The 27,880-nt window shown below is 44.7% G+C and overlaps 1 protein-coding gene across 6 annotated transcripts in view; it reads left to right on the top strand.

Moving 5' to 3' along the window:
* ttll7 (tubulin tyrosine ligase-like family, member 7) overlaps positions 1 to 27,880 on the top strand; it is a 237,876-nt gene that overhangs the window by 162,574 nt on the left and 47,422 nt on the right. For 5 of the 6 annotated variants that reach the window (XR_010019956.1, XM_063064775.1, XM_063064772.1 and 2 more), the window contains 4 exons: positions 5,141 to 5,191; positions 5,476 to 5,610; positions 15,854 to 15,934; positions 20,327 to 20,487. Coding sequence is in view for 5 of the 6 variants with exons in the window: in XM_063064775.1 (XP_062920845.1) it covers positions 5,141 to 5,191; positions 5,476 to 5,610; positions 15,854 to 15,934; positions 20,327 to 20,487 (428 nt within the window). In the remaining variant the exon portion in view is untranslated. The remainder of the gene's footprint in view (positions 1 to 5,140; positions 5,192 to 5,475; positions 5,611 to 15,853; positions 15,935 to 20,326; positions 20,488 to 27,880) is intronic. The other variant, XM_063064773.1, reaches the window with a different exon arrangement.

The raw sequence follows: 27,880 nt of genomic DNA, 5'->3' as shown, positions 1-27,880 counted from the left end.
GTATGGACAAGGGAAGCACAGGAACGCCTACAAGATGGCTTTGAATCGGTGGACTGGACTGTATTCAGGGATTCATCTTTGAATCTGGCTGAGTATACTGCAGTGGTTACCTACTTCATTAAAGCCTGCATGGATGGGTGTGTGTGTCTACAAAGACTTACTATACATTCCCAAACCAAAAGCCATGGATGAACCAGGAGGTACGTCATCTGCTGAAGGCTAGATCTGTGGCATTCAAGTCTGGCAACCCAGGCCTGTACCAGAAAACCAGGTATGATTTGTGGAGGGCTATTTCAAGGGCGAAGAGACAATTTCGAATGAGGTTGGAGGTGACATCGGATGCACGACAACTCTGGCAGGGACTGCAAGATATTACTTCCTACAAAGCGAAACCCAATAGCATGAATGGCAGCAATGCTTCACTACCAGATGAACTCAATGCCTTCTATGGACGCTTTGAAAGGGAGAATACCACTGCAGCTGTGAAGATCCCTGCTGCACCTGATGACCCGTGATCTCTGTCTCAGAGGTTGATGTTTGACTGTCTTTAAAGACAATGAACCCTCGCAAGGCAGGAAGTCCTGATGGAGTACCCGGTAAGGCTCTGAAAACCTGCGCCAACCAACTAGCAGGAGTATTCAAGCACATTTTCAACCTCTCACTGCTACGGACAGAAGTTCCCACTAGCTTCAAAAAGGCAACAATTATACCAGTGCCCAAGAAGAATAACGTGAGCTGCCTTAATGACTATCGCCCGGTAGCACTCACATCTACAGTGATGAAATGCTTTGAGGGGTTGGTCATGACTAGATTGAACTCCTGCCTCAGCAAGGACCAGGTATGTGCAATTTGCCTATCACCACAATAGGTCAATGGCAGATGCAATCTCAATGGCTCTCCACGTGGCTTTAGACCACCTCGACAACACAAACACCTACATCAGGATGCTGTTCATCGACTATAGCTCAGCATTTAGCACCATTGTTCCCACAATCCTGATTGAGAAGTTGCAGAACCTGGGCTTCTGTACCTCCCTCTGCAATTGGATCCTCAACTTCCTAACCGGAAGACCACAATCTGTGCAGATTGGTGATAACATATCCTCCTCACTGACGATCAACACTGGTGCACCTCAGGGGTGTGTGCTTAGCCCACTGCTCTACTCTCTCTATACCCATGACTGTGTGGCTAGGTGTAGCTCAAATACAGCCATTGTTGGTAGAATCTCAGGTGGTGACAAGAGGGCATATTGGAGTGAGATATGCCAACTAGTGGAGTGGTGCCACAGCAACAACCTGGCACTCGGTGTCAGTAAGATGAAAGAGCTGATTGTGGACTTCCGGAAGGGTAAGACAAAGGAACACATACCAATCCTCATAGAGGGATCAGAAGTGGAGAGAGTGAGCAGCTTCAAGTTCCTGGGAGTCAAGATCTCTGAGGATCTAACCTGGTCCCAACATACGAATACAGTTATAAAGAGGGCAAGACAGCGGCTATACTTTATTAGGAGTTTGAAGAGATTTGGTATGTCAACAAGTACATTCAAAAACTTCTATAGATGTACCGTGAAGAGCATTCTGACAGGCTGCATCGCTGTCTGGTATGGTGGGGGGGGGGGGGCTACTGCACAGGACGAAAGAAGCTGCAGAGGGTTGTAAATTTAATCAACTCCATCTTGGTACTAGCCTCCATAGTACCCAGGACATCTTCAAGGAGCAGTGTCTCAAAAAGGCAGCGACCGTTATTAAGGATGTCCAGCACCCAGGGCATGCCCTTTTCTCACTGCTGCCATCAGGTAGGAGGTATAGAAGCCTGAAGGCACACACTCAGCAATTCAGGAACAGCTTCTTCCCCTCTGCCATCCAATTTCTAAATGGACATTGAACCCTTGGACACTACCTCACTTTTTTTTAATATATAGTATTTCTGTCTTTTGCACAATTTTTAATTATTCAGTACACGTGTACTGTATAAAGTATACTGAATAAAGTAAAGTGAAGGCATCCCTTGGTCTTTCGAGACCCTGGATCTGCACCTGGAAAGTCTTCACTCTCCAGGGCGCAGGCCTGGGCAAGGTTGTATGGAAGACCGGCATTTGCCCATGCTGCAAGTCTCCCCTCTCCACGACACCGATGTTGTCCAAGGGAAGGGCATTAGGACCCATACAGCTTGGCACCAGTGTCGTCGCAGAGCAATGTGTGATTAAGTGCCTTGCTCAAGGACACAACACATTCCCTCGGCTGGGGCTCAAACTCACGACCTTCAGGTCGCTAATCCAGTGCCTTAAACACGTGGCCACATACCCACACAATTATACTGAATAAGATATACTTATTCATTATTATTACTATTCTGTTTTATGGTATTACAATGAACTGCTGTTGCGAAGTTAACAAATCTCACGTCATATACCGGTGATAATAAACCTGATTCTGATTCTGATTCAAGAAAGTGAATTTGGTGAATGTCTAAGAGATGACTTTTTAGAGCAGTTTGTCATTGAGCCTTCTGGAGGATTACCTGTACGGGTGTTATGTAATGAACTGGAGATGATTAGAGAGCTTCAGGTAAAAAAGCCTTAGGAGACAGTGATCACAATATGATTGAGTTCATTGTGAAATTTGCACGTTTTTTAAATCTATTCAATATACGTATACTGTAATTGATTTACTTATTTATTATTATTATTATTCTTTTTTGCTTCTATATTATGTATTGCATTGAACTGCTGCTGCTAAGTGAACAAATTTCACGTCACATTGCCGGTGACAATAAACCTGATTCTAATTCTGATAATATGGTTGAGAGAGATAATAAATCTGCCATGATGAATTGGCAGCGCAGACTCAACGGCCGAATGCTCCTATGTCTTTTGGTCTAAGATGGAGGAACTCAGCAAGTCAGGCAGCATCTATGGAGGGGAATAAACAGTTGATGTTTTAGGCCAAGACCATCAGGACTGGAAAGGAAGGGGAAGACCTTAGAGGGGGAGTAGTGAGAAAGGGTCTCACTGAAATCCCTTCGAAGAGAAGATTTAAACTTCTTTGGGATAGGCTTGCATAGAGACTTTGCAGTGGAGTAACAAATCATAAACACAAGAGATGCTGCATTTCCGGAAATCCAGAGAAAGTGCTGGAGGAACTCAGCTGGTCAGGCAGATCTTGTTAGTTGATGAGTTGTTCACGGACACCTCGCGCCAGAGCCTGGGCTCAGCTGACCTCCATTCACAGATGTGCCCATCCCATAAAACTATGCCAACCAAGTGGCAACCAGTTTTCTTTATAGTCAGTGGACAAATGCTGCTTCTACCTCTGTAAAAATCAGCTTTTTTTGTTACATGCAAATTGAAACATTCAGTGAAATGTGGTGTTTTGCGTCAACATGGTCCAGGGTCTTTATTTTGGAGGGGGGGGCAGCCCGTAAGTGTTGCCACACTTCCAGCACAACGAAGCATGCCCACAACTCACTAACCCTAACTGTACATCTTTAGGAACCGGAGCACCTGGAGGAAACCCACGTGGTCACAAGCAGAATGTGCAAACTCCTTAGAGATAGCAGTGGGAATTGAAGCCTGTTCACTGATGCTGTAAAGCGATATGCTAACCACTGTTCTATCGTGCCACCCCCTGCCCTCCCCCCAGTCAGTAACCTCCTCCAATCCAACACCCCAAACACACCCCTCTTTCCCATGCCTGGTTGCTCGGTGTTGTGCCTTCCATTGTGTGTGGCCAAACTCGGCAATTCCTTCCCAGAGCCTTCCAACTCTCTTTTTCAAACCTTCATCCTCAACACACAGCTTTAGGATTAGTTGTCCAAGTCCTCTGCCTGCCCTTCTATTTATCACACGCCTCTGCTTCTAAGACGTGCTTTGGAATACTACATCCAAGCTAGGCTTATTTTCCCTTTAAACCCGATTCCCAGCCATGGGTTCCATGGACCTTTTGCTTGACGGTATTGGTCCATTACGTAAAAAAGGGTTGGAAACCCCTGCTCAAAACCCTTAGCAGATTCAGCCAGTCAGGCAGCATCAGTGGACAGGAATAAACAGTTAAACTCTGGTTAGACCACACTTGGAGTTGGTGTGTTTAGTTCTGGAGATTTACCAGGACACTGTCCGGATTAGAGTGAATGTCTTATGAGGTCAATTTGAGTGAGCTGGGGCTTTTCTCGTAGGAGTGAAGGAGGATGAAAGGCAACTTTATAGAGGTGTACAAGATAATAAGAGGCATAGATATAATGGACAGCCAGAGACTTTTTCCCAGGGCAGAAATGGCTAATATAAGGGAGCATAATTTTAAGGTGATTGGTGGAAAGTATAGGGGGGGATGTCAGAGGTAGGTTTTTTTTACACAGAATGGTGGGTACGTGGAACATGTTGCCTGGGGTGATGGTAGAGGCAGATAGATTGGTGATATTTAAGAAACTCTTAGATAGGCACATAGATGATGGAACAATGGAGGACTATGTGGGGTGGGGGCGGTAGGTGAGATTGATCTTGCAGTTGGCTGAAAGGTCAGCTGAACATTGTTGTTTTATGTTGTGTGTTCGATTAATGGGCAAAAACAGACAGCATCTTCAAAGGAGATCATAGGTATGAAAATGATCTCTAATGTTATCAGAGTTTATCAATCAAACTCTTCTCACTAACTTGTTCTTTCTTTTTCTTTTCCTCTTTACTTCCTTTGTTTTTATCATTTTGGTTTCTTTAACATTTGTTTTACATCATCCTTCATTCATTCCTTTTTCTTTCATTTTCCCCACTTTTTCTCCCTCCCTCCCCACTGAACATCACCTTACCTATCCAACTATCTCCCTCCCTCCCCCATTGTACATGAATTTACCTATCCATCTCTCTATCTCCTCTCTCCCGTCCTCCCTCCCTCCCTCTCTCTCTCTCTTTCCCATGAACTTACCTATCCATCTCTGTATCCATAACTCCCTTCCTTTCCTCTCTCCCTCTCTCTCCCATGAACTTACCTATCCATCTCTGTATCCATGACTCCCTTCCTTTCCTCTCTCCCTCCCTTCCTCCTTCCTTTCTTTCCCCTCCCCTGCCTCTCTTTCTCCCTCCCATCCTCCCCTCTCCCTCCCTCCCTTTCCTTCCTCCCTCCTTTCCTCCTTTCCTTTCTCCTTCCTTCAGGGGAAATCTTGGCAGCACAGAGACAGATCCCCAAACCTCTGGAAGGGAAAGGTAATTGACTCAGTCTCCGCTTAGCCTAGCTGTGAGTGGACTGAAACCTCTTTGAAAGCCCTCCCTTTCTGCCCTGACTGCCGAACTTAGCTGCAACCATTCCATCCGCCATCCCTCTGACCAGTGATCACAACAGAACTTCACCTCAGTTGTTAAAAGGCCCACATGTAGCAGAAAATATACGGCTCCCACAGGGGTAGCCCTGAGCTTCGTAGTTTTGTCGGTGGTGGTGTGTTGAGCTACCCTGACCCTGAATTAATGAGATCTTTCTCTGCATTTTCTAGCGTGTGTCCTTTGTGAATTTTAGAACAAAGGAACAGGATGAAGAATTGACCAAAGAAACACAGGTGGCTCTCAACGAGATGAGAATCAAGTTTCCCGGAAAATCGAATGAAGAAGCTGAGGTTTTAATGGATGAGGTGAGTCATCAGTGGGCTTTCCAATCATAGAGATATAAAGAGCACAACAGCTTAGAAATGAGCCCTTCAGCCCATCTAGTCAGTGCCGAACGCTTAATCTGCCTAGTCCCATTGACCTGCAACTGGACCATAACCCTCCATAGCCCTTCCATCCATGTACCTATCCAAACTTCTCTTAAACGTTGAAATTGAACCCACATCCACCACTTTTGCTGCCAGCTTGTTCCCCTCTCACCACCTCTGAGTGAAGAAGTTCCCCCTCATGTTTTGCTTAAACATTTCACCTTTCATCTTTAACCCATGACCTCTAGTTCTGGTTCAAAGTTCAAAGTTGAATGTAAATTTATTACCAAAGTAGATATCTGTCACCCTGAGATTCATTTTTGTGTGAGCATTCTCAATAAATCTATAGAATAATAACCATAGCAGAATCAATGAAAGATAGCCCAACTTCAGCGCTCAACCAGAGTGCAGAAGTCAACAAAATGTGCAAATACAAAAAGAAAGAAATAATAATTATTATAAATAAATAAGCAATAAATATCAAAAAACATGAAATGAAGAGTCCTTGAAAGTGAGTCCATTGGTTATGGGAACATTTCAATAATGGGCTTTGGAAGATGAGTGTGGTTATCTTCTCTGGTTCAAGAGCCTGATGGCTGAGGGATAATAACTGTTCCTGAACTTGGTGGTGTGGGTCCTGAGGCTCCTGTACCTCCTTCCTGGTGGTGGCAGCAAGAAAAGAGCATGGATGGTGGGGCTCCCTGATGACAGATGCTGCTTTCCTACTGCAGCATTTCATGTAGATGTGCTCAATGGTGGGGAGGGTTTACCTGTGATAGAATGATAAATCCTACTATTTGTAGGATTTTCCATTCAAGGGCATTGGTGTTCCCATACCAGGCTGTGATGTAGTTAGTTAATATACTCTCCACTACACCTCTATAGTCTCACCCAATCTCAGTGGAAAAAGCCTGCTGGAATTTACCCTATCTACTGTAAGACCATAAGACAAAGGAGCAGAAGTAGGCCATTCGGCCCATCGAGTCTGCTCCGCCATTTTATCATGAGCTGATTCGTTGGGCCTTGAGGTGGGTGGGCTCCGTGGCAACAGATCCAACACTAGGCTTCACATCTGTGGCCACTTTATTAGGTACACTAATAGAGCGGCCAGTAAGTGTAAACCTGCAGTTCAAGTCCTCCACAGCATACACACCCTTGGGTCCCAAGTGAAGCCGAGAGTAATTGGCAGGAGCTTCAAGACAGGGAAGAGGTGATATGGAGTTTCCTGTTTTCTGGATGGATTTTATCCCTGTGGATTCATTGTGGAGTGACGCCACCTTGTGGTGAGTTTTCTCAGGACACTGTAAAGACAGCAGAGACTGAAACAAATAAGATCCCGAGGTTACACAGGGGAGCTTGAAGTGGATATTTTCTCTTGTGGGAAATTGGGGATTCAGAATTAGAATCAAGTTTATAATCACTGACCTGTACTGTAAAGTTTGTTGTTACGTGGCAGTAGATCAGTGCAATACATAAAGTGCATTGTACTATAAATTACACCTGTATACCTAGGGTGCCTAAGACTTTTACACAGTATTGTAGTAATTTTATGTATTGCTCTGTTCTGCTTCCACAAAAAAAAACATACAAAAAAAACAAATTTCATGACATATGTGAGTGAAGTTGTGGGTCTCTATAGTGGACTGAGAGTAGGAAGGGGCTGGGAAAGGGGAGAGAGTGGGAAGCAACAGAGAGACATTTTGTAATGATCAATAAGCTAATTATTTGGAATCAAATGGTCTTGGCTGATGTCTCAGGCTGGTTGTGTCTGTGCCAATGCCAGCCCCCACGCCTGGTACTCCTTCTCTGCCACCTGTCCCACAGTGCTCCCCACTCACCATTCTCAACATCCTTTGCTCACACCAGATTTACAAACTTGCTTTCTGCTTTACATTGACAAATACAGTACGGTGAAAAAGTATTAGGCACCCCAGCTACATATATATACTCTGCCCAAGACCTTTGCAGAGTACTGTATAAACAGGTAATGCAAAAGGAAAACAAAATCAGTGAAGTAGTGTTCATTGTCCGTTCAAAAATTTAATGGCGGAGGAGAAGAAGATGCTTTACTAAAATGTTGAGTGTGTGCCTTCAGGCTCTTGTCTTTCCTCCCTCTTGGTAGTAATAAGAAAAGGGCATGTCCTGGGCTTCAAACTAAAGGGCTATTCTATTTGAACAGAGAAATGGTATATATTTTTTGAGCAGAGAAACACTATATATTTTTTGAGCAGAGAAACGCTATATATTTTTTGAACAGAGAAACGGTATATATTTTTTGAACAGAGAAATGGTACTCATTTTTTGAACAGAGAAATGGTATATATTTCTTGAACAGAGAAATGGTATATATTTTTTTCTCTGTTAGGTGGTGGTGCGTCAACTGCTAATTCAGCCTGAAAGAACCTACCGCTTGGCAGAAGGACAGCTTCTACCCTGCTGTTAAGACACTATTGACAGACCTATTTTAAAATAAAGTGAACTCTTGACTTTCCAATTTACCCCATTATGATCTTGCACCTTGATGTGTACCTGCATTGCATTTTCTCTGTAGCTGTGGAACACACACAAAATGCTGGAGGAACTCAGCAGGCCAGGCAGCATCTAGGAAAAGAGTACAGTCGACATTTTGGACCAAAACCCTTCAGCAGCACTGGAAAAAAAAAGCTGAGGAGTCGGATTTAAAAGGTGGGGGAGGGGAGAGAGAAACACCAGGTGATGGAGACCTGGAGGGGAAGGGGTGAAATAAAGAGCTGGGAAGTTGATTGCTGAAAGAGACAGAAGGCCATGGAAGAAAGAAAAGGGGGGAGGAGCTCGAGAGGGAGGCAAAGAGCGGGCAAGGAGATAAGGTGAGAGAGGGAAAACAGATGGGAAATGTTGAATTGGGGGTGATGGGGAGCATTAAGATAAGATAAGATATAGGAGCAGAAGTAGGCCATTTGGCGCATCGAGTCTGCTCCACCATTCAATCATGGGAGGATCCAATTCTTCCAGTCATCCCCACTCCCCTGCCTTCTCCCCATACCCTTTGATGCCCTGACTAATCAAGAACCCACCTATCTCTGCCTTAAATGCACCCAATGACTTGGCCTCCACAGCCGCTCGTGGCAACAAATTCCACAGATTTATCACCCTCTGACTGAATTAATTTCTCCGCATCTCTGTTCTAAATGGATGTCCTTAAATCCTAAAGTCGTGCCCTCTTGTCCAAGATTCCCTTACCATAAGAAATAACTTTGCTATATCTAATCTGTTCAGGCCTTTTAACATTTGGAATGTTTCTATGAGATCCCCCCCTCATTTTCCCGAACTCCAGGGAATACAGCCCAAGAGCTGCCAGACGTTCCTCATATGGTAACCCTCTCATTCCTGGAATCATTCTCGTGAATCTTCTTTGAACTCTATCCAATGTCAGTATATGCTTTCTAAAATAAGGAGCCCAAAACTGCACACAACACTCCAAATGTAGTCTCACGAATGCCTTATAGAGCCTCAGCATCACATCCCTGCTCTTATATTCTATACCTCTGGAGATGAATGCCAACATTGCATTCACCTTCTTCACCACTGACTCAACCTGGAGGTTAACCTTTAGGGTATCCTGTACGAGGACTCCCAAGTCCCGTTGCATCTCTGCATTTTGAATTCTCTCCTCATCTAAATAATAGTCTGCCCATTTATTTCTTCACCAAAGTGCATGACCATACACTTTCCAACATTGTATTTCATTTGCCACTTCTTTACCCATTCCCCTAATCTATCTAAGTCCCTCTGCAGGCTCTCTGTTTCCTCAGCATCCACCCACTCCTCCAGCTATCTTTGTATCATTGGCAAATTTAGCCACAAATACACTAATCCCAAAGTCGACCCCTGTAGAACTCCATTGGTAACTGGCAGCCAGCCAGAATAGGATTCTTTTATTCCCACTGCCTGTTTTCTGCTGATCAGCTGATGCTCCACCCAGGCTAGTAACTTCCCTGTAATTCCATCGGCTCTTACCTTGCTAAGCAGCCTCATGTGCAGCACCTTGTCAAAGGCTTTCTGAAAATCCAGGTACACCACATCCACTGCATCTTCTTTGTCTATCCTGCTTGTAATTTCCTCAAAAAATTACAGTAGGTTAGTCAGACAGGATTTTCCTTTCAGGAAACCATGCTGTCTTTGGCCTATTTTGTCATGTGCCTCCAGATATTCTGTAATCTCATCCCTAACAATCAATTCCAACAACTTCCCAACCACTGACGTCAGGCTAACTGGTCTATAGTTTCCTTTCTGCTGCCTCCCACCCTTCTTAAATAGTGGAGTAACATTTGCAATTTTCCAGTCATCTGGTACAATGCCAGAATCTATCGATTCTTGAAAGATCAATGTTAATGCCTCCGCAATCTCTCCAGCTACTTCCTTCAGAACCTGAAGGTGCATTCCATCAGGTCCAGGAGGTTTATCTACCCTCAGACCCTTAATCTTCTTGAGCACCTCCTCAGTCGTAATTTTCACTACACATACTTCACCTCCCTGACACACTTGAATGCCCGGTGTACTGCAGATGTCTTCCAATGTGAAGACTTATGCAAAATACGCATTCAGTTCCTCTGCCATCTCTGCGTCTCTCATTACAATATCTCCAGTGTCATTTTTCTGTTGGTCTTATGTCTACCCTCAACTCTCTTTTATCCTTTATATACTTAAAAATGCTTTTGGTTTCTTCTTTGCTATTAGTTGCCAGCTTCCTTTAATAATTCATCTTTTCCTTCCCAATGACCTCCTTAGTTTCTTTCTACATACATCAAAGTTGCTGGTGAACGCAGCAGGCCAAGCAGCATCTATAGGAAGAGGCGCAGTCGACGTGTCAGGCCGAGACCCTTCGTCAGGACAGAAAGGTCTAGGCCCAAAATGTCCTGACGAAGGGTCTCGGCCTGAAACGTCGACTGCGCCTCTTCCTATAGATGCTGCTTGGCCTGCTGCGTTCACCAGCAACTTTGATGTATGTTGCTTGAATTTCCAGCATCTGCAGAATTCCTGTTGTTTTAGTTTCTTTCTGCAAGTTTTTAAAAGCTTCCCAATCCTCTACCTTCCCACTAGCTTTGGCTTCCTTGTATGTCCTCTCTTTTGCTTTTACTTCGACTCTGACTTCACTTGTCAGCCACGGTAGTATCCTTCTTCCATTGGAAAATTTTTCTTATTTGGAATATATCTGTCTTGCACTTCTGTCATTTTTCACAGAAACTCCAGCCATTGCTGCTCTGCTGTCCTTCCTGTTAGTGTCCCTTTGCAGTCAACCTTGGCCAATTCCCCTCTCATGCCATTGTAATTTCCTTTATTCCACTGAAATACTGACACATTAGAATTTAGTTTCTTCTTCTCCTTAACCTTAAGCTCTGTTATCACCTCTGGATCATTGCACAACACCCAATCCAGCTCAGCAACAAGCTGTTCCAAAAAGCCATGCCTTGGATATTCTACAAATTCTCTCTCCTGAGCTTCCGTATTGGCCTGCTTTTCCCTATCTACTTTCATGTTAAAATCCCTGATGATTATCATGACATTGCCCTTCTAACACACCTTTTCTATCTGCTGCTGTAATTTGTAATCCACATTCCGGCTGCTGTTTGGAGGCCTGTATACCACTGCTATTAGGGTCCTTTTACCCTTGTCATTTCTTAACTCAACTCATAGAGACTCTACACCTTCCGATCCTATGTCATCCCTTTATGATGATTTAATATTATTTCTCATACACAGGGCCACACCACCCTCTCTCCCCTACTAACCTATCTTTCCGACGATACACAGTATATCCTTGGACATTCAACTCCAAATGGCACCCATCCTTTAGCCAAGTTTCAGAGATGGCCAAAATGTCACACTTGCCAATCTGTAGCTGAATTTCAAGATCGTCCATTTTATTTCTATTGCTGCGTGCATTCAAATACAACACTTTCAGTCCAGTATTTGTTGCTTTCTGTTTTAACTGCACCACCCCTCTATTGCCCTGTAAATCATCCCATGGGCTGTGATTATGCCTCATCTCCTGCCTGTCCTTTCAATCATCTCTGTTACACGCTATCTTATTGATTTATTTCTGTTTCCCTCTTCCTCAGCCCTATCACTCCATTCCTATCCCCCTGCCAAATTAGTTTAAACCCTCGCTAACAGCTCTATTAAACCTGCCTGCTAGGATATTGGACCCCTTTGGGTTCAGGTGTAACCCGTCCTTTTTGTACAGGTCGTACCTCCCCCAGAAGAGGCCCCAATGATCCAGGAACCTGAAGCCCTGCTCCCTACACCAGCCTCCCAGCCATGCATTAACGTGCCTGATCATGCTACTTTTGCACTCGTTAGCACATGGCAGAGGCAGCCATCCTGAGATTACTACCCTGGAGGTCCTGCTTTTCAGCTTCCTACCCAACTCCCTGAATTCTCTGTTCAGGACCTCCTCCCTTTTTCTACCTATGTCATTGGTACCAACGTGTACCAAGACTTCTGGCTGTTCACCCTCTCCCTTCAGAATATTCTGCACCTGATCTGAGACATCCCATATCCCTGGCACCTGGGAGGCAACACACCATGTGGGTATCTCTATCAGGCTGACAGATCCTCCTGTCTGTTCTTACTGGAAGTTTGAGAAATTAATGTTCATGTCATCAGGTTGGGGGCTACCCAAAGGGAATAAAGGTATTGTTCCTCCAACCCAAGTGTGACCTCATCATGACAGTGGAGGAGGCCATGACTGGACATATCAGAATGGGAATGGGAAGTGGAATTAAAATGGGTGGCCACTGGGAGATCTGGTGGACGGAGGGTAGGTGCTCGGTGAAGCAGTCTCCCAATCTACGTTGGGTCTCTGATATACAGGAGGCCAATCCGGGAGCACTGAAAACAGTATATGACCCCAACAGACTCACAGGGGAAGTGTCACCTCACCTGGAAGGACTGTTTAGGACCGTGAATGGTAGTGAGGGAGAAGGTGTAGGAGCAGGTGTAGCACTTGTTCTGCTTGCAAGGATAAGTGCCAGGAGGGACATCACTGAGGAGTGATGAATGGACAAGTGAGTCGCGTAGGGAGTGATCCCTGTGGAAAGCAGGAAGTGGGTGGGAGGGAAAGATGCGCTTAGTGGTGGGATCCCGTTGGAGGTGGCAGAAGTTTCAGAGAATTATGTGCTGGACACTTCCAGCACCTCCAATGGGATCCCACCACCAAGCACATCTTTCCCTCCCTCCCCAACTTTGAGCTTTCGAGCATCTGCAGATTTTCTCTTCTCTGTAGCAGTAATACTTTACTCTGCATCCTGTTACTGGTTTCCCTTGTACTATCTCAATGCACTGTTGTAATGATCTGTAACTAGCTTTTCCCTGTAGCTTGGTGACAATGATAAACCAATTTACAAATTCTTGGAGGAGGACCTGACATCCAATGAGGCTCAATGACACCGTGACCTCACTGGCCGTTTGACTGGAGGGGGTTATTCTATCTCTTGGATAGTTTAACTAAGTCACATTCTTTGCTCTCTTGTTCATAGAAGTATTCAGGAAGGAAAAAGGCCCTTCAGCCCAAGTTGTCCATGCTGACCCACTTACTTTCCTGAGCTTGTATCGGGCCCACATCCTTCTAAATCTGGGTTTCCAATCTTTTTTATGCCATTAACTGAGGGATCTGTGGACCCCAGGTTGGGAACCCCTGCTCTAAACCTTTCCTTTCCTTCTACCTACAGTATCTAATCATCACCATCATCATTATGTGCTGTGCCATATGATGTGGACAATCATGGTTTCATGACCATGATTGTTCTTGGCAAATTTTTCTGCAGAAGTGGTTTGTCATTGCCTTCTTCTGGGTGTGACCCCAGCCATTATCAATACTCTTCAGAGATTGTCTCCCTGGTGTCAATGGTCACATAACCAGGACTTGTGATATGCACTGGCTGCTCGTACGACCATCCACCACCTGCTCCCATGGCTTCACGTGACCCTGATCGGGGGTGGGGGGGCAGGGGTGGTAAGCAGGTGAACACCTTGCCCAAGGGTGACCTGCAGGTTTACGAAGGGAAGGAGCACCTTACAGCTCCTCTGGTAGAGACAGACCTCCATCTCACCACCTATCTAAATATCTTTTAAATGCTGTAATTTTACCTGTCCCTGTCAATTCCTCTGCAACTCCTTCCATTAACTCACCACTGTCTGTGTGGAAATGTTTGCCCCGCAGGTCCCTTTTAAATCACTTTAAACCTGTGCACTCTAGTTTTATACTCTGGTGAAAAAGACTGTGATCATTCACCCTATCTAAGCTCCTCACAATTTTATAAACCTCTCCAAGGTCACCGTTCGACCCTCTTCGCTCCGGCAAAAATGGTCCCAATCAGACAGCATCTGGTGTATTTTCACTGACCTATGTTGCACAATTTGTTGTCTTCTGGCAGCAGTACAGAGCTTACTATAAATTACAAAAAAAAACTGAAGAGTGCAAAAGCCAGGTAATGAGGTTTGTGTACTATTCAGAAATGTGATGGTGGAGGGGGTGAAGTTGTTCCTGAGCTGTTAAGTGTGGATCTTCAGGCTCCTGAACTCCCTCCCCAGGAAGAGGGCATATTCCAGAGGGTGAGGATTCTTAGTGGTGGATGCCTCCTTTTTGAGGCACTGCCTTTTGAAGATGTCCTCAATGGCGGGGGGTGGGGGGGGAACGGTTGTTTTCATGATGGAGTTGGCTAAATCAACAGCCCTCTGCGGTCCTGTCCATTACAGCCTCTGTACCAAATGGTTGTGTAACCAGTCAGAATGCTGTCCACGGTACATCTGCAGCAATTTGCTGGAGTCCTTGGTGACATACCACAGCTCCCTAAACTCTTAATGAAGTATTGGAGCTGTCATGCCTTCTTCATGATTGTATCAAAGTCTTGGGCTCAGGATAGATCTTCTAGAATGTCGATAGGGTAACAGAACCGTAGAACACCGTGGCATAGAAACAGGCCCTTCAGCCCATTTAGTCTGTGCCAAACCATTAAACTGCCTAGTCTCGTCGACCAGCACCCAGACCATTGCCCTCCAATCCCCTGCCATTCATGTAGCTAAGCCTGCTTGTATTTACCCTATCTCTACCCCTCATCATTTTGTTTACCTCTATCTAACCTCTTCATTCTGCTACGCTCGAGGGAATAAAGTTCTAATCTATTCAACCTTTCCCTATAACTCAGGTCCTCAAATCCTGGCACCATCGTTGTAAATTTTCTCTGCACTTTTACAATCTTATTGACATCTTTCCTGTAGGTAGGTGGCCAAAATGGCACGCACTATTCCAGATTAGGCCTCAACAATTTCTTTCCAGCTTCGACATAACATCCCAACTCTTGTACTCAATGCTTTGATTTATGAAGTCCAATGTGCCACAAACTTTCTTTACAAACCTATCTGCAGTACCTGTGATGCCATGTTCAATGAATTATGGATTTGTATTCCCAGATCCCTCTGTCCTACCACACTCCTCAGCATGTAAGCCCTACCGTTCACCATGTAAAACCTATCCTGGTTGGTTCTTCCAAAGTGCAACACCTCGCACTTGTCTGCATTAAATTCCATCTGTCATTTTTCAGCCCATTTTTTCCATCTGGTCCAGATCCCACTGCAAGCTTTAATTGTCTTCCTGGCTATCCACTGCACTCTCAGACTTGGTGTCATCCACAAAATTGCTGGTCCAGTTAACCACATAATCATCCAGATCATTGATAAAGATGACAAACAGCAACAGACCCAGCACCGATCTTTATGGCACTCCACTAGTCACTGACCTCCAGTCAGAGAAGCAACCATCTACTACCACTCTCTGGCTTCTCCCACAAAGCCAATATCTAATCCAATTTATTACTTTATCTGGAATGCCGAGTGACTGAACTTTCTTGACCAACTTCTGATGCGGGACCTTGTCAAAGGCCTTACATTCTATCTGTTCACTTGGCTGAAATACTGTAAATTCGATCTTCCAGGAATGATATCCAGGAATTTGAAGCTGGTCACACTTTTTCCACTTCTTCCTCCTCAAAGAGAATCATCCTGGCCTTATCCAGACTCTCCTTAGATCTCAAAGCCTCTAGTCCCGGCTGCATCCTTGTGAATGTTTTCTGCACTGTCTCTAGGTTAATCACACCAAGACATTTGTCCATTTCCTCACCAACCTTTCCAATTCCCTCCACAGATTCTGGACAATTGGAAGTATCACAAACCAAAGCTGGCTTCCTATTGGTTGGTGAAACTGGACTCCACAAAGCAGCGCAAGGTGAGTCTAATTGCTGCCTTTTAGATAGCCTGTGAGGAGAATGAGAACTTGAATCAGAATCAGGTTTCTTATCACTTAACATATGTCAGGAATTTTGTTGTTTCGTGGCAGCAGTACAGTACAATACATTAAAAAATGTTGTAAATTACAATGAGATTCAGTTGTTGTTCAGACCAAACATCTGCATGAGGGAGAAATGTGATCCAATTGACTTTGATTGTGGAATGATTGTTGGGTGCCAGATGGGATGGATCGAGTATCTCAAAAGCTGCTGATCCCCTGGGATTTTCACACACAACAGTGTTTAGGGTTTAGGGTGGAAAAAACAAGAAAACAAAAAAATCCAGTGAATGGCAGTTCTGTGCATGAAACGGCTCTGTTAATGAGAGGCCAGAAGAGAATGGTCAGGCTGGTTCGAACTGACAGGAAGGTAACAGTAACTCAAGTATCCATGCATTACAACAGTGGTGTGCGGAGGAGTACTTCACAGCACATCAGATCTTGAACTAGATGGGCTACAGCAGCAGAAGACCACAAACATGCACGCAGTGCCCACTTTATTAGGTGTGGGAGTGTGTGTGTATATGTATGTACACATACTTAGTGTGTGCATATATAAGGTACTGTATATAACTATATAATGAATGAATAGTGCAAAATGAGAGCAAAATACTGAGGTAGTGTTCATAGGCTCATGGACCATTCTGAAATCTGATGATGGGGGTGAAGAAGCTTTTTCCAAATTGTTAGTGTGTGGCTTCCGGCTCCTGTAACTCCTCCCTGATTGTAGTAATCAGAAGAGGGCATGTCCTGGGTGGTGAGGGTCCTGAATGATGGATGCTGCCTTCCTGAGGCACTGCCTTTGAAGATGTCCTTGATGGTGGAACCAGTTGGTACGTTCTCCCTGTGTGGCTTGGACATTGCCCCAGGTGCTCCTGAATTGTCCTGCATCTCAAAGGCATAGTGCCAGACATCAGGGTAAAAGGCCATTATCCCAACTCATCCATGCTTCCCTGAACTTGTTCTATTTGCTTATGCTTGGCCCAAATCCATCTTAACCTTTCCTACCCATGTTCCTGTCCAAATGTCTTTTAAATGTTGTAATGGTACCCGTCCCTATCACTTTCTCCGTCCTGAATCAGACACTGTTATATTGTTATTTCATACTCATTATTTATTGCTATTTATTTTTTCTGCAGTTGCAGTTTGTTTGCAGTTAACAATTGCTGATGCTTACAATTTATGGTTACTGTTCCATAGATCTGCTAGGTATGCCTGCAGAAAAAGCATCTCAGGGTTGTAGGTGGTGACGTGTATGTACTCTGACAGAAAATTTTCTTTTCAATATTTTTATTAGTCTCTACGTAGAAGAATACAGAGTACAAGAAAATATTGAAAAGAAAATTTGATTTTGAGCTTTGAACTTTTGAACTTTGAATCAGGGTTAAAATCCGAAACACACAATTCCTTTCCGCCCACAGATGCTACTTAACCACTGACATCTTCCAGCAGATTATTTGTTGTGTCTATCCATGTTCAAGTTCAAGTTTAATTGTCATTCAACCATACCCATGAATACAGCCAAACCAAAGAGTGTTCCTCTGGGATCAAGGTGCAAAACACAGTACCAACAGTCACACACAGCACAAGGCACATATAGTTCTGATAGCAGAGAAACATACAGTCACTAAAAAATAATATAGTCCAAGTCCCTGAGTGTCCTGGCCTGCAGGTTGATGGTGACTGGGATGTTGTCCTGGAGCCATGTTTCTGCAAGATCAAGCACGTAACAGTTCTTCATCATGCACCAGTGCAGCTGCAGATGAATGCAAACCAGCTCGTTCCATATAGAATGCAGTGCAGTTCAGCACAGTACAGACCTTTCACCCCATGATGTTGTACTGACATTTTAACCTATTCCACAATTAATCTATCCCTTCCCTCCTCCACAGCCCATCACCACCAGCATCGGTGTAAAAAAACAATCCATCAGAATTTCTTTAAATTTTCTGTCCTCTCACCTTAAATCTGCACCCCCTTGTTCCAGATTCCTCTACCCTTAGAGTAAACCCCTGACTATTTATCCCATCTATCTATCTGGGTGATGGGATGGAGATGTGTCTCTACCAAAGGAGGTATAACACAGTCCTCTCTGCTGGCCTTGGGCAAGGTGTAGCACCTGCTTAACCCCCTGATCAGGGTCACATGAAGCCATGGGAGCAGGTGGTGGATGGTCATACGAGCAGCTGGTGCATATCACAAGTCCTGGTTATGTGACCACTGACACCAGGCAGACGATCTCTGTAGAGTATTGATAATGGCTGGGGTCACCCATCTTGTAAAGACACTGCCCAGAAGAAGGCAATAGCAAACTACTTCTGTAGAAAAAATTGCCCAAAACAAACATGGTCATGGGCTCTTATTGAATCATTTTGCCCTTATTGAATCTACAAACCACTACAAAAAATTAGCAGTACAGAAAATTTTCTCTTATAGAATTTATGTGAAAATATATAAACACTAAATGTAAAGGCAAGTTGTTAGGGTGTCATGGTAATGTAGCAGTTAGCGAGACATTCTTCCAGCTCAGGGCATTCCAGAGTTTGGAGCTCAATTCCAGTGCTGTTCTGCAAGGAGTTTGTGTGTTCATCCCATGAACAATCCTTTGGGTAGCTCCAGATCCCCTCCCACAGTCCAAAGATGTACTGGTTAATTGGTCACCATAAATTGTCCTGTGATCAGGCTTGTGTAAAAATAGGTCGGTTACTGGGCAGTGCAGTTCATTGGGCTGGAAGAGCCTGCTCGGCACTCTATCTCTAAATAAATATAAATAAATAAATAAATTTATAAAATAAAAAAGAACTGATTATTTACCAAGGTTCATAACAGGAGGCCACTTAAAGGATTGGCTTTGGAAAGTGACAAGGCAATCTCTTCTGTTGATATGTGTACAACAATATTTTATCATAGTAACATCCATTTCCAGTTAATTAAAACAGCAACCCTTTCTCCTCCATTGACAATACAATCAGAATTCCATGATCTATAGACCATACACACGTGGGGGCCTTTCTGTTGAGAGAAAAATTGTCCTGTAGGAATGCATTTCCAAATAATATGGGATTCAATGGAAAAATTAAGGTTTGTGCTATAGAAGATAGTCTTCCAGGAATGCAATAACCCTGTACAGTATATGTTTTTTGTTTTTTCTCCCCCGTTGTCTTACTCCTTGTATATGCATTCTAGTCCAGTTCCAAAAGAATCTCTGTTTGAGATTCTAGAGGATCAGAAGTTTTCAAGGCTGCATTTTCGGCTGCTCAGGCAAATTCCTTCTTTCTCTCTCCCGCTCCCCTTTGCCCACTTGCCCCTTTTCCCCCTCTCCCTCTCCCCATTCCCATCTGGCCCTCCCTCTTTCTCCCTATCCCTTTCCTTCTCCCCCTTCCCCATCCTCTCCCCTTCCTCCCCCTCCCTGCCCCCTCTCTCCCCTTCCTGCCCTCCCCCTTCTTCAATGTCTCCCTCTCAGGAACAGTTATTACCTCTCAACCATCAGGCTCCTGAATCAGTGTGGATAACTTCACTCTCCTGGACATTGAATTGATTCCACAACCTATGGACTCATTTTCAAGGACTCAATAACTCATGTTCCCAGTATTATTTATTTATTTTTTTCATATTTGCACAGTTTATCTTTTTTTGCACATTGGTTGTTTGTCAGTTTTGGCTTCTGCTTGGCTTTGTCATAAATTCTATTGTATTTCTTTATTTTTCCCGTAAACACCTACAGGGAAAGAAAGCTCCCAAGGTAGTACAGGTTTCCCCTGCTATCCGAAGGTAGACCATTCCTATGAAACCGTTCGTAAGCTGAAATGGCGTAAAGTGAAGAAGCAGTCACCATTAATTCATATGGGAAAAATTTTTGTGCGTTCCCAGACCCAAAAAATAACCTACCGAATCATACCATATAGCATATAAAACATAAAATAACACTAACATATAGTAAAAGCAGGTATGAAATGATAAATACACAGCCTATATAAAGTAGAAATAATGTATGTACAGTGCAGTTTCACTTAACAGAATCGGGAAGATTTAGCCAAAAGCAATTTGTAGAAAAAAATCGGCACGTACACGCATGCGCATACACCTGCCCGCGCAAGGCTTCACGGTCATGGTAGTCTTTCTCGGGGTAAGCACAAGTTTAAAGCGGGCATCTTTTTTCGTAAAAGCGAAAATCCTCTTTTGGTTAGTGAAAACAGGTACTAATGTAGGTCTTTTGTAAAAACGAAGTGGGGTAAAGCGATCGTTCGTAAAGCGGGGGACACCTGTATATGTTAACAGATGTACTTTAATAATCAACTCACTTTGAATTGTGCTGCTTCTTTGGCCTTTTAGGTGCTGGACATTGTGCGGACCAATGTTCGAGCTATGCTGCAACGAGTGTGGAAGGTGCAGGACGTGGAAACTCTCCGGCTCTACCGGATCTTCAACCGCGTCTTCAACCGCTTGCTCTGGAGCCACGGACAGGGCTTGTGGAATTGTTTCTCCAACTCCGGGTAGGTCACACTGGCTCAGTTAACTTCAGACAACGCAGAACATAGCACAATGCAGGCAATTCGAACCATGGTACTAAACTGGCCTTTTAACTTGCATAACTCTTAAGATCAATCTAACCCTTCCCTCCCACATAACCCTCCATTCTTCTATCATCCATGTGTTTATCTAAGAGTTTCTTAAATGTCCTTTATGTACTGCATTGGCCTCTACCACTCACTTGGCAGGACATTTCATGCACCCACCATTCTCTATGTAAAAGATCTGCCTCTGACAATCCCCCTATGCTTTCCTTTAATCAACTTAAAATTATGTCTCCTCGTATTAGCCATTTCCACCCTGGGAAAAAGTCTCTGGCTTTTCACTCGATATATGCCTCTTATCATCTTGTATATCTCTATCAAGTCACTTCTCATCCTCCTTCACTGCAAAGATGAAAGCCTAAGCTCGCTCAAACTGTCCTCAAAATAAATGCTCTCTAATCAAGGTGGAATTCTGGTAAATCTCCTCTGTACCCTCTCTAAAGCTTCTACAACTGTCCTATAACGAGACAATCAAAGCTGAACACAATATTCCAAGTGTGGTCTGTCTGACCAGGGTTTTACGGAGCTGCAACATTATCTCATGCTTCTTGAACCCAATCCCCTGACTAATGAAGACCAACGCACCATATGCCTTCATAATCACCCTATCAACTTGTGCAGCAACTTTGAAGGATCTATGGACATGGACCCCAAGAGCCCTCTGTTTCTCCACCCTGCTAGGAGAACTGCCATTAACCCTGTATCCTACCTTCAACTTCAGCCTTCCAAAGTGAATCACCACACTTTTCCAGGTTGAACTCCATCTCCCATTTGGCAGCCCAGCTCTGCCTTGAGCGGTATATCCATCCTTGGTGTCAAGGTAGACACACCTCCCTGGCACAACTGCTTGGGTCTATGCCACAAAGCAATGGGTTTAAGTTCAGGCCGTCCCTGGGTAACGAATAGCATTTGATATTGCAGATTGACGGTTAAGGGTGTGAGGATTTGAGGGGAGGTGGTGGAAGTAGCCACATGAGCAAATTTTAGGAGATACAAGAGATTCTGCAGATGCTGGAGGTCCAAAACAACTCACACAGAATGCTGGAGGAACTCAGCAGGTCAGGCAACATCGAGGGGAATAAACAATCGACCCAAGTCTAGTCCTGGAGAAAGGGTCTTAGGCCAAAATGTGAACTGTTTTTTCCCCTCCATAAATGCTACCTGACCTGCTGAGTTCCTTCAGCATTCTGTGTGTGCAATGTTTTATGGGTGACGTGGTAGCGTTACAGTTACCGATGGGTTCGATTCCCACCACTGTCTGTACGGAGTTTGTACGTTCTGTGTCCGCGTGTGTTTCCGGTTTTCTTCTACCTTCCAAAAGTGTATGGGTTAGGTATAAGTTGTGGGCATCCATCTGCTGAAAGTGGAACTTCCTGGTGGCCAGACATTTTAATTTCAATTCCCATTCCTCTTTCGACAGGTCAGTTCATGGCCTCCTCTGTGCCATGATGACACCACCCTCAGGTGGAGGAAAAACATCTTATTCTGGGTAGCCTCCAACCTGATGACATGAATATCAACTTGTCCTTCCAGTAAAAGAAAAATTTCCCTTTCCCTCCCTTTTTCTTCTATTCCCCACTCTGACCATTTACCCCTGGGTCCCCTCCTCCTTCTCTTTCTCCTATGATCCACTTTCCTCTCCTATTAGATTCTTTCTTCAGCACTTTGCCTTTCCCACATACCTGGCTTCACCTGTCACCTTCTAACTATCCTCCTAATAGGTGGAGGGGCAGGTAGTTTTGAGGAAGTAGCTAGGCTACAGAACGACTTACTAGACAGATTAGGAGAATGGGCAAAGAAATGGCAGATGGAATACAGTGTCGGAAAGCTTATGGTCATGCACTTTGGTAGAAGAAATGAAAGGATGAACTATTTTCTAAGTGGATAGAAAATACAAAAAAAACTGAGATGCAAAGGGACTTGGGATTCCCTAAAGGTTAACTTGCAGGTTGAGTCTGTGGTGTGGAAGGCAAATGTAATATTAGCATTCATTTCAAGAAGACTAGAATATAAAAGCAAGGACATAATGTTGAGACTTTATAAAGCACTGGTGAGGCCTCACTTGAACTATTGTGAGCAGGTATGGGCCTCTTAGAAAAGATGTGCTACAGCTGGAGAGGATTGAAAGGAGGTTGATGAAAATGATTCCAGGATTAAATGGCTTGTCATATGAAGAGCATTTGCTAACTTTGGGCCTGTATTCACTGGAATTCAGAAGAATGGAGAGGATGTTTCCTTTGGTGGGAAAGTCTAAGACCATAGGATCCAGCCTCAAAACAGAGGGGCATCCTTTTAGAACAGAGATGAGGAGGAATTTCTTTAGCCAGAGAGTGGTGAATCTGTGGTGGAATTCTTTGCCACGGGCAGCTGTGGAAGGCAGGTCTTTATGTATATTTAAGATAGAAGCTGATAGATTCTTGATTGTTCGGGATATGGAGGAAGGCAGAAGATTGGGGTTGGAAGGGAAATGGAGCAGCCATGATGAAATGGTGGAGAAGACTCGATGGGCCAAATAGCCTAATTCTGTTCCAATACCATAAGTCCTATGGTCTCCTTCCCCTCCCCTCTTCTTTTATTCTGGCTTCTTCCCACTTCCTTTCCAGTCCTGAAGAAAGGTCTTGGCCTGAGACATTGACCGTTTATTCCTCTCCGTAGATGCTGCCTGACCTGCTGAGGTCCTCCAGCATTTTGTGTGTGTTGCTCTGGATTTGCAGCATCTGCAGAATCTCGTGTGTTTATAAGTTGTGGGCATGCTACGTTGGCACTTGAGGTGTGGAGACACTTGTGGGCTGCCCCCAGCACAATCCTCGGACTGCGCTGTTTTGATGTACGTGTGACAAATAAAGCTAATCTTGTCAGTTTAAGAGGCATTTAGTCAGGCTCATGAACAGGCAGGAATGGAAGGATAGGGATCATGAGCAGGCCGATGGGATGTAAATGGTTATCATGGTCAGCACAGACATTGTGGGCTGCATGGCCTTTCCCTGTGCCGTACTGTTCAATACCCTACAGGTCCGGAAAGTACAGAGCCAGGAACAAATTGTTATGTGAAGGCCTACAATGGAAATTGGTATCTTATTACGAAACTCAGTACACTCACATGTGACAGCCTCAAATACTGTATTTCAGCTTCCTAATTAGAAAAAGGATTCAGTTTGGCACTTATTTTGGCCTCTGCCTGTGAAGTGAGGCATCAATGGATTTGTCCTCTCAAAGCTGTGGAGCTGAATTCACACTGTGCGATACAGACGCTTAGGAACGCTTTACCGCGGGTGGTCAAAACTGCCTAACGCCAACCCGCCATCGAGGACATATACACGGAAAGGTGACAGAAAAGGGCCAGTAACATCACGAAGGATCCCATCTACCCTCCTCATGGACTGTTGGTCCCACTCCCATCAGGGAGGAGGATTGAAATCAGAGCTTTCCTTCTCCTAGATGAGCTGCCAACCACAGCACATGAACCCCATCTGTCCGTAGCAACTGGCTTTAGGGTGCCAGTAACCCAAGTTTTCCCCTTTCCCCCGAAGTGGAAGCAGCTCCAACGGGATTTGTAACTGAGCCACATGTGAAGGCCAGGAGCCGGACTTGGTTGTCAGGGGAAGTATTTATTTATTGTGATACAGAAAAGAATAGGCCTTTCTGGCCTTTTGAACCATGCCACTCAGCGACCCACAATTTACAATGACCAATTCGCCTACCAACCAGGAGGTCTTTGGACTGTGGGAGGAAACCCACGTGGTCATGGGGAGAAGATACAAACTTACAGGCAGTGGCAAGAATTGAACCCAGGGTCACTGCTACGGTAAAGCATTGTGCTAACCACTACACTAACATGTCACCCCAATGGGAACATTTAATAGGTAGTGGGAGCATATCCTTACTATAACAACCTTAAGGAACCTAGTGTCATTTCATGGACATAGAATCAATCTATGATTATAGGCTATCTTATGTATTAATATTTACTATGATTTTTAATATTATTGTGTTTTTCTTGGTGTTCTGTTGGATCTGGAGTAACAACTATATTCTTCTCCATTACATTTGTGTACTGGACATAACTAAACAATCTTAAATTTTGAATGTTGACTTGTCCTCGGAAAGATGCGAAGCTGAATTCACACTGTGTGACACAGACAACAGATGCACTATCCGTGCTTACCATTTTTACTCAGCTTGGTTAATGAGCCTCAGTGGCCTTTGCCTGCAATCGCGGCGTTTGAAGGAAAGCTCTTAAAGAGTTATCTGCTAATAACAAGTGATATAACTTCACCGCGAAACAGCTGTATCCCACCATAAAACTACCAGTAGGAAGCTCACTAGTGCTCGCCATAATGCATCGACTCCACAAGTGCAAATCACTTTTCGTCCCAGGTTGCTTAACGATAATAATTTCTGGGCGTTCCACTCGTTTGCTCCCCGTGTGGCTGGGGCTCTCTGCACAAATTTGTGACCATTTAGATTCGAACCTCAGGGTGCCAGGGTAGATGTAAGAGCAGTGATGGATGTGAAAATTCCCCACCCGTGAAAATCAAAGACAATACTGCAGACACTGGGAATGCAAAATCTAAAATTATCGAGTGGCAACACTTGTGCATAGAATCAGGTTTATTGCCATGGGCGTTATGACGTGAAATTTGGGCTGAGACGCTTCATCAGGAAGGGGGATGAAGCCAGAGGAGGGGAGGGAGGGATGAGTAAGAAGCTGGGTGGTGATAGGTGAAGCCAGGTGGATGGGGAGGGAGGGATGAGTAAGAAGCTGGGAGGTGATAGGTGGAGAAGGTCAAGAGCTGGAGAAGAAGGAATCTGATAGGAGGGGAGAGTGGACCATGGAAGGAAGGGCTCCAGGGGGAGGTCAAAGGCAGATAAGGAGAACAGAAGGGAACATGATGAAGGAAATGCTGATTGACCTGCTGAGTTCCTCAAGCATTTTGTGTGTGTTACTTTGGATTTCCAGCATCTGCAGAATCTCTTGTGCTTGTGATGTGAAATGCATTGTTTTGTAGCAGCACCACAGTGCAAAGACATGAAAATACTGTAAATTATGTAAATAAATAGTGCAAAAATGAAGGAGTAGTGAGGTAGTGTCAGCGGTTCATGGTCCTTTCAGAAATCTGCTGGCAAAGGGGAGAAAGCTGTTCCTGGATCAATGAGTGTTGGTCTTCAGGCTCCTGCACCTCCTCCCGTGTGGTGGTAATGAGAAGAGGGCATGTCTCAGGTGGTACAGCCTCTTAGTAATGTTTGCTTCCTTCTTGACACACCATCTTTTGGAGATGTCCTCGGTGATGGGGCAGGTTATGCTCGTGATGGAGCTGGATGAGACTACAACACTCGGCAGCCTCTTCAGATCCCATGCATTGGAGCTTCCGTACCAGACGGTGATGCAACCAGTCAGAGTGCTCTGTGCTCTATGCTCCGCAAAGAAGAATGAATTCCCGGTAGCAACCTATTTTAATTCCTATCCTCATTCCCATTCTGACATGGCTTCCTTTTCTGCCATGATGAGGCAACTCCATTCTCAGGCTGGAGGAGCAACACCTCATTCCATATAGGTAGCATCCCACCCAATGGCAGAACATCGATCTCTCCTCTAGGTAATTTTCTTTTCATCCCTGCTTCCCTCTTCTTCTATTCCCCAATCTGGCCTCTTACCTCTTCTCCTCACCCGCCTATCACCTCCTCCTGGTGCCCCTCCTCCTTTCCTTTCTTCCATGGTCCACTCTCTTTTCCTACCTTGAATGCTGAGGCTTTATAAGACACAAGTCAGGCTGCCCTTGGAGTATTGTCTACACTTTTGGGCCCCTTATCTCAGAAAGGATGTGTTGTCATTGGAGAGAGTCCAGAGGAGGTTCATGAGGATGATTCCGGGAATGAATATGAGGAGTGTCTGGCAGCTTTGGGGCCCGTACTCACTGGAATTCAGTTTTATTTGTGTGGGGGAAGGGTGGGTTCGATGTTTTTCTCTGAATGACCTCGGTGGTTTTCTGTGTTTCATGGTTATGTAGAGGAGACGTATCTCAAAGTTGTATACTGCATACATACTTTTTATAATAAATGAACCTTTGAACCTTGGAACTTCAGAGATTGGATAGGCTGGGATTGTTCTCACTGGAGACTGAGGTCTTTTAGCATCTGTCAGACGATGCTGAGGATGTTCTACAAGTCTGTGGTGGCCAGTGCGATCATGTTTGCTGTTGTGTGCTGGGGCAGCAGGCTGAGGGTGGCAGACACCAACAAAATCAACAAACTCATTCATAAGGCCAGTGATGTTGTGGGGATGGAACTAGACTCCCTGACGGTGGTGTCTGAAAAGAGGATGCTGTCCAAGTTGCATGCCATCTTGGACAATGTCTCCCATCCACTACACAATGTACTGGTTGGGCACAGGAGTACATTCAGCCAGAGACTCATTCCACCGAGATGCAACACAGAGTGTCATAGGAAGTCATTCCTGCCTGTGGCCATCAAACTTTACAACTCCTCCCTTGGAGGGTCAGACACCCTGAGCCAATAGGCTGGCCCTAGACTTATTTCCTGGCATAATTTACATATTACTATTTAACTATTTATGGTTTTATTACTATTTAATTATTTATGGTGCAACTGTAACGAAAACCAATTTCCCCGGGATTAATAAAGTATGACTATGACTATGGTAGGTAAGAGGCTGAGAGGTGACCTTAGAGATCACCCTCCTGCTGAATAGTCCTGACGAAGGGTCTCGGCCTGAAACGTCGACTGCACCTCTTCCTACAGACGCTGCCTGGCCTGCTGCGTTCACCAGCAACTTTGATGTGTGTTGCTTGAATTTCCAGCATCTGCAGAATTCCTGTTGTTTGCGTTTAAATTCACTACTGCGAAGCCTCTTCTGGTGATGCCTACACCGAAGAAGTTTAGATCCTCTCTTCGATGGGAGTTCAGTGAAACCATCTCTCACTGCTCCCCATCTGTAATTTCTTCGGCTCTTCAACTTTTCGACCACACTTTGACTCAGACTCGCTATCACAGCCATATATCCTTTCTTGGGACGTGCCTCCGTCGCCAACTTACTCCAGTTGGCTTTAGGATTCGTTTCCAAGCCTCTCAATTTGGACCTTCTGAGGATCCCAGGTACTCACATTTTATTGACTCTGCCTCTCGCCGCTTCTCCCGTCAAGCTCTGAAGGCGACGCTCTCCGCCATGAGGAGGTACTTGGTGTCCCTATCCCAGATCCTTCCACACCTTCGGGACACTTTCTTCGCCGTCTGTAATGGTCCTACCCGTTATTTCATCCTCCGTCGGATTCACGCCTGCGATCGCCGTTTTTTT

The sequence above is a fragment of the Mobula hypostoma genome, chromosome 12, assembly GCF_963921235.1.
Source record: "Mobula hypostoma chromosome 12, sMobHyp1.1, whole genome shotgun sequence".
Taxonomy (NCBI): domain Eukaryota; kingdom Metazoa; phylum Chordata; class Chondrichthyes; order Myliobatiformes; family Myliobatidae; genus Mobula; species Mobula hypostoma.
This window is presented reverse-complemented; position numbering and strand designations above follow the sequence as displayed.